Source organism: Colias croceus, chromosome 13, assembly GCF_905220415.1.
Source record: "Colias croceus chromosome 13, ilColCroc2.1".
Taxonomy (NCBI): Eukaryota; Metazoa; Arthropoda; class Insecta; order Lepidoptera; family Pieridae; genus Colias; species Colias croceus.
In genome coordinates this window covers 2,764,761-2,772,772 of record NC_059549.1, presented here as the reverse complement: position 1 = coordinate 2,772,772, position 8,012 = coordinate 2,764,761, and the positions used below count along the sequence as shown (strand labels likewise).

General features: G+C 36.5%; 1 protein-coding gene across 1 annotated transcript; it reads right to left on the bottom strand.

The window, feature by feature from the left end:
* Window positions 1-214: 214 nt before the first annotated feature.
* LOC123696758 lies at window positions 215-2,023 on the bottom strand. Its single transcript, XM_045643124.1, has 2 exons — window positions 1,490-2,023; window positions 215-460 (listed from the first exon to the last, which is right to left on the bottom strand). Exons 1-2 carry the CDS (start codon window positions 1,851-1,853, stop codon window positions 444-446), a joined length of 381 nt encoding a protein of 126 aa, XP_045499080.1. The 5' UTR covers window positions 1,854-2,023; the 3' UTR covers window positions 215-443.
* Between the last annotated feature and the right edge of the window lie 5,989 nt (window positions 2,024-8,012).

Below are 8,012 nucleotides of genomic sequence, written 5' to 3'. Positions count from 1 at the left end.
GATCTATTTGTTTAAAACGTTAAATATTTTTAATATTGGCATGATAATAACTTATGTAATAACTTAAGACAGAAGGTCCTTCAAGTAGACACTAAATAGATTAACCGACTTGGTATTACATGGATCTCACAACTTTTGACGGTAGAAAGACTGAGCTGCGAGACTTGGGTTTTTTACAGGATGTTTTTGATGGGATCTCACTTCTTTTTGTAGAGCCTTTCTTTTTGATACCATCTACTTCTAACGAATTTTGTTAAAGGTCTTATGATATTTTCTTATTTTTATATGTAGTCTTCCTCTTTTTCTTTTCCGGTACTACTTCTTGAGCTTCAGCCACAGTTTTTCTCAAAGCCCACTCCCTGTCTCTATGGGCTTTTCTCGGAGGCTTTGATGTCTCAATTTTTGACAAGTCTGGACGGTAAATACTTCTTAATCTGTTGTATTCACAAATTGATGATTCCTGCGCTTTAATACTTCCAAAGTCGACATTAATGAGATGTAAACCGCCCAGACTTGTAACTCTCGAAAGTGCCACGTAAGCTTGACCGGATGTGAACACTGCAGAACCTATATCCATCAGCGCATTACTTAGGCTTAGGCCCTGACTTTTATGTATAGTTATAGCATATCACCCTATCACTATCATTACAAGACCAAAATAAACTATGGCCATGCGTTTTAACATCCCCAAAGACAGCTTTTCCTGTATTGTCAATTTTGATAGCTTTGTCCTGGTTATGTAATAAACTGTAAGGTTGGCCTGCGTAATATGGCTCTTGATTACTTCTATGTTTTGATTTTCCAATAAAACATTCGAATTTGTCATTTAAAGAACTATCTGAAGGGCAAGAATTTAGTTTTTCTAACGATACTTTAAATTTATCTTTTAATTTATCAATAGTTTTATTAAAGTTTCCTAAAGTTTGCTGCCTGTTATGGAGTACCCATTTAATTAGTTTCTCCGCTTCTAATCTGTCCTTAATTTTATTTGTTAGCGCTTGAGTAATTTTTTCTATATTTTTTAGTTGAGATTGTAATTTTTTGTTTGATCTTTTCCTTTGGACAGCTTCACGGTTAACATCGGGGTGGGAAATAGTGTAACGTAACACCGCTTCTCGATTGACTTCAGGATGAGAAGCAGTGTAACGCGACACTGCTTTTCGGTGAACTTCTGGGTGAGAAGCAGTGTAACGCGCTACAGCTGCTCTGTTAACATCCGGACATGAAGCACTGTAACGAGCTAATGTCTCCTTACGTTTTTCGGGGTTGTTTTGGCGGTAACGAGCCGCCGCTTCTTTAAGTTGTTGAGAACGGGAGAGCGACGAAGTTTTAGGTCTTCCTATAACCTTTTTAGGTCTTCCCCCCTTTTTAGGCAAGTTTGTATTATTTTTATCCTTATTATCATCATTCGGAGGCACTTCTGGAAGGAGCACTTCATAATGGCCGCCTAAGTAACTACCAGAAAATCGTAAACGTTTCACCGGATTTCCATAATCACCACCGAATGATCCTCTCAAAAGGCCGTTTTCGTAAACCTCGAAAGCGTACGGATACAAAGCTGCGGCAGCCATAAGTTCAGACACGGAGCCATAGGTAGTTGTTTTTACCATTGCCGTCGAGTACAGGTCGGCGTCAATGTAGGGGTCTCCGTGCTCGTCACACGTATACACTTTGAACTCGTCCCAATGCGCTACCACATACTCCACTATAGCAAGTCTAATCTCATACGACGACTCAGTATTCCCATACATAGAGAATGACAAAGAATGAAATAGACACGAACCATCACCAGGTATACGGACAATCCGGTGTGGGCATGGATGGTCATTCACATACAGTATTTCCGAATCCATTGCCACTACTAGTACTGGTAGATATGCAAGATGTAAGAATACAATTAATACTTAAACGTAACTTTGGTCTCGTTATTTCGACCGACACTATTAAGTAATTATATTTGAAGACTAAGGTATTTATGTAAGTTCCTTAAAATTAACCAAACAACATCCCAATCGTAAGCAAATAATATAAAGCAAGCAAGCCTTTTAGTCGTAAATGTAATTTATCAATCGAAATTATAAATGAAAATCGCAAACGGTTAGGTTTTGAGGCACATCCGAACAGCATGAGGGCGCTCGCACGTATGCGTGCGGCTGCCGCTCGCTCGAAGGCATTCACATTTCATTGTTCTGTCATTTTGGCGTATATTTTGCTTGTCAGTCATAGAGTAAAATAGAGGCCAGTCTGTCTGTAAGGAGGCTAGTCGCGCCAACAATTTATATATAACAGATTTAAATTATAATATATTGTTTTACTAGCTTTCCGCCCGCGGCTTCGCCCGCGTTTTCAGAGAAAACCCCGCATAGTTCCCTTTCCCGTGGGATTTCCGGGATAAAACCTATCCTATCTCTCAAGTTGGATCGAACTGCACATGGTGTGCGAATTTTATTATAATCGGTTAAGTGGTTTAGGAGTCCATTGAGGACAAACATTGTGACACGAGATTTATATATATTAAGAGAATTAGATTTTCGTACTTCAAGACATGTCCAATCATGTGTTTTTCATTACGTCGACCATTTTACAAGTAATAATGTTGTTCAGTTTCATGGGCTAAACACACCCTTACCCACCCTATACCCCCTCCCTTGCCTCATATGGTAGGTATACCTATCTACACCTATTAACAGGTTCACTGTCCACAGACCAAATATGGTCTGTAGAGTATATAGCACTACTAGTCCACAGACCATATGTGGTCTGGTCGTCCATACGATTTCCAGGCTGATTTTAACAGTGAACGTGGAGAGATCGTCATTTATTTCACGTGGACTTGACAGAACATAACCTATATACCAAATAGTGTCGGGACATAGGTAACAGATGTACCGTTTTATCATAAATAATTCCTGGACGGACATAAAAACATAACTGGACGTGTGGAACAATTCTCACTATATAAGCTGGACAGTGAACCTGTTAAATTTATAACCACCACCAACCACCAACTATATATATAATAACTTTGTAATCCCATATGTTTATATGGGATTACAAAGTTATTGATGCAGTTGGTGTATTTGGAAAACTGGACCGAAATTACAAAATATTTAAGTTTTCCCATGATTAAGACACTAAACTCTATATGTATTCCAAATATGAAGCTTCTAAGTCTGCTAGAAGTGCCTTGGACTTTTGATGATCGGTGAGTCAGTGAGTGACAAAATTTAGAAACTTTAACAAGTTGTCATTCTTAAACTACTGGTTCAAATTGACTGAAATTTTAAATATTCCGTGTTTATACAATGCCGGATTAGTTACTGAAGATTCAGGTTTCTTGCTTTATCCACAACCGAATTATAGGGGGTCGAAAAAGGCCCGAATTGCTTCGAGAAAAGGATGGTACGGCCGTGCCGCTTTTTTTTTGCTCGACTTGGCGGGGGCACTGCCGTGCCCCCAGATGTAAAAAATGTATTTAGTTCAGAGAGCCTAATTACAGCGTTAAGGAATATAATATAGAAGATGATAATCGATGGAGGGTTGTCGCGTAAGAATCACAGGACAGTTCTTTGGCATATATTATGTAATTACATATTATTATGTAAAATTAAACTGTAATAAAGAAATAAAACTTTTATTCCATTTTATTATGTACTTTTATTTATTTTTTATTATTTACAATACAATGTTTAAAAAATTGATTTCTACATTGCAAACATAGACATATATATATATACTAGTGGTCCGCCCCGGCTTCGCCCTTGGTACATGTTTATGTTTTCTTTCCATAATAACCATCCTCGTACTTCAAGGAATATGATAAAAAATAATTATCGAAATCGGTCCACCCGTTCACGCGTGATGCCGTGACCAAGGGAAATAGGTCTGCCACTGATATCGATATTGTGCCTAAAGCATAGAACCTCAGCGTCAACAGTAATTGATGTTATGGAGATACCCCATGATTCCTGAAATGACAACATAAATTAGGTATGTAATAAGGTTAGACGTGTTTGGTATAATATTAATGCCTCCATTAAACTAACCTGGCTCCTTTTATTCGTACGTCTGGATAAATTTCAAGAAGTAATTGTTCAACAGATTCTTTATCAAGTCGAAATCTCAATTGAAATTCGTGAGAATCCAGGGTCGCAAAAAAATCCACTCCTTCTCAATAATATATACTCTTTCACGCCCACTATCTTCTTCCGAAATTCGATATAATATTAAACACTTCTCTATCACTATCTGAACTCCACATTTCGATATTGAAGCGGAAACAATGAAATAGTAAGAATTTAACCGCCCGAAATCGACGGGTAAACAAAATGCTATACGAATAGTAGCTTTGACAGCATAATGACGTTAAAAATATTTATAGGAACGCGATAAACTGTCTTCTCCATACAATATGCTTACCGTTCGTTAATAGTAAAGGTCTCAGCACACATATGGGATCGGAAAGGGATCGTAACCGTAACGCCTTTCGCCTCGCTGTCAACCAGGCGTCAACCTACCGTATGCACGTGACGAAAGCGTATCAGCAGCGCCTGTACGTCAACTCGGCTACGGCTAGGCGACACCGGCGTTACGCCTAAAAACGGTAAGTACGGCAAGTCGTAGCAGGCAGACACGTAAGCACGTGGACGGAGAGACGTAAGCGCGGGGACGGAGAAACGTAAGCGCGGGGACGATGAGCCGTTAGCACTGGAATTGCAAGTTCGGAGCCTGTTCCGAGGGGAGGCGATTACGTTACTATTCCGATTAGTGTGCGTTGCAGTAGGGAGTTTAATACAAACCATTCTGAACGGCTCGAGGCGATACGGTTACGATCCCTTTCCGATCCCATATGTGTGCTGAGACCCTAACCCTCCCATCCGTCAGTAGGAAGCCGTCGGTAAGTTGCTTGACGAGACGTTTTTTATAGGAACGATTTTCGCTTACGCTTGGTTAATTATACTACTATTCGTAACTAAAACGGATCGTTTTTCAAATATAGGAACCGGGCATTAGTCGTACAAGAATTAACGTTGCAATCGTATTACGCTCCTGGCCGAGAGTTGAATTAAATTTTCAACTTGTCTTAACGTTTTTCTGTTTGTGCTCGTTTGTATTTAATATTTCAATGAAACTTAAATACAATATTATGCTAAAATAAATATATTTCAGAAACATAAAAATATTATGATTTTTATAATATGAATGATGGATCCAAAAAACGTGTCAATATGTAGGTTCTACGATGAATTAAACTAGTAAGCTTCGAACACGGAACAACCTTTATTTATTTGGCCGTTTTTCTTATTTTTTTTACTGTCCTTTTATTAGGAGCGAATAAAATAACGTCAAATCTATCAAGCTGTTTTCGATTTCATTCAAAGTTCATTGCAATTGATTTCCATTGTACAGATTGTACATGAGACGGTACACGTCGTAAGCAACAATGTAAAGACGCTTTGCCACGCTCGCGAATTTTCCTATTTTTGAAAGTTCTTCGCCTAATGAACTGTATGATATCAAGTTTCAACGTTCACCGACACGCTTAACTTTCTTTGATATTTTGTATCGTTTCAGAAGTAACTTTTGTACGCTTGGGCATCTTCACGAAGTAAGTATACTGGGGTTTCCTTTGAGGAATAAATTTAAATTTAAATATCTTACCAACTTTAACGCATTCATTGTGTTCATATATTTTGTTGGACTTGAAAACTAAAATATATTGTATCGCGCCTCGCGTCCATTAGTTTAAATAAAAATGTTTGGGAACTGCGAAGTTTTTAGAGCTAGAAGCTTAGTGTAAGTAAGTCCTATGCTACAAATATTATAAACTTACGCGAAAGTTTGTGAGGATGGATGGATAGATGGATGTTTGTTTGTTACTCTTTCACGTAAAACTACTGAACCGATTACAATTAAATTTGTTATGAAGGTAACTGAAGACCCAGAATAAGACTTTTTATCCCAGAAATCCCACTGTAAGGGGAACTATGCGGGGTTTATTTTTTCAAAACGCGGGCCAAGCCACCGGCGGAAATCTGTATATAAAATAAAATTATAATATTCTGCAAACCAAAGAAGTCTGATAAATTCAGTAGATACTTAAACATGTCTGGAGAGAGATCAGGCGCAAGGCAAACAGTTTTATGTTCTCTGTGAGGCACAGGGATATTCCGATAATGCTTACTTCGCAATTTCGACTTCTTCTTAGATTTTCCTATTTTTATTTCGGCCAGATTCTAATTTTTGTATTTAAGTACACTTAAAATATATACAATTTATACATACATAATATTATAATGATAATATTTTTTACAAGCAAGTAATTCGTTGGTAGATGAATTCTCTAAGATAACAACTTTTATAATTAATTTTAAAAGTTGTTATCTTAGAGTTCTTCTTTTCTCAAATAAAAATAGCGTAAGCAACATTTTATTAAAATTCTATAGATAAACAGACAGACAAAGTCATAAAGAAAAATTCGCTTAGATACATTATATTTATTACACCAGCGATTACTATACCTACATACCATCCATCCTCAGATCCCTACTCTAAGTGCCCTTACGCACTAGCGGTTAACCGCAGGGGCAACTAACCGCGCGGTTAGCCGCTTTCCCATTTTAATATGCAACCGCTTATGATTGTACGCACTAATCATAAAAGCGGTTGCATAAAACGGCTAACCGCGCGGTTTGCCGCCACCGCGGTTAACCGCTAGTGCGTAAGGGCACAAAGGAATATAAAAATATTCTGCAGTACTTCCAAATATTTTCGTAACTAATAAACTAAATGCACTGTGAATGCAACCGAATATTCAGTGATGCATCTCCATATCACATTTGATCTCATACATTCACTTTAATGGATTGCTCGTTTTATTTATTGCAAGTATAATAATGTATTAAGTAATTGATTTTGTATGAGTTGTATTTATTTGAGAGTAGAACTGAATGGTGTTAGTTTATAAGTGCTTCATAAAAGTAATAAGACCAAAAGTGTTCGTACATTATATATTTTCTAATAATCTATGTATAAACCTGAAGAGTTTGTTTGTTTGAACACACAAATCTCAGAAACTACTGGTCCGATTTCAAAAATTCTTTCAGTGTTGGATAGCCCATTTATCGAGGAAAGCTATAGGCTATATATCATTACGCTAAGACCAACAGGAGCGGAACCACGCGGGTGAAACAGCGAAGCGCAGCTAGTGCGGTAATGTATGTTAAACCGGTTATGTGATAAGTTGTTATAGCTGATGAGTTTTTCATTGTTCGATTTTCTTCTGTAGCCAATAAAATAAAATAATGAGAAGAACAATTTAAAAACCTTTTACATACTTATATTATTATAAAGACAAAGAAAAGTCACCACGATAAGCGCATAAAAGTTATTTGTAAACGAAATACTATAACGAAATTCACAAAGGACCTATTGCTCTACATCAGCATTCAAACATAACTGACAAACAAATACTAAAATACATAAAATAATAATTTATTGATATTACACGTTTACAATATTCGACTCTCTAGGGAAATTATGTAGAGGAATGCAAAATATACTAATAGCTGTCCTCATATATTTATCACATTAAGCTCTAGAGATAGCGATGTAATTTATTTAACGTGTTATTTAAAATCGTTTTATTAAAAGCACATTTCGAATGTTTTATGTATTTTCAGTAAATGCTATTTTGGATTAACATAAATGTGGCTGATGATGATGACTAATGGACGTTGTGAAATATGCATAATAAAAGTACGAATAATCTCGAAATTGAAAAAAAAAAATATTTATTGATAAATTCTTGTACACATCAGGTTTATGTGTAATAATTGCCGATCTTGCCGATTATTGAAGCTATATTCCGAAACGAAGTAATTTGTATATTCATCATTTAACATAATATCATAACGATAAGTTAGACATTTCTCTTTATAAATTAATTAAAAATCTTGAGTTATTCAAAGTTATCATGTGCTAAGTACCTGTAACACTGAGCTTATAGATTC

Coding starts and splice junctions, on each gene's coding strand:
- LOC123696758 (XM_045643124.1), bottom strand. CDS start 1,853: ATGGATTCGGAAATACTGTATGTGAATGACCATCCATGCCCACACCGG.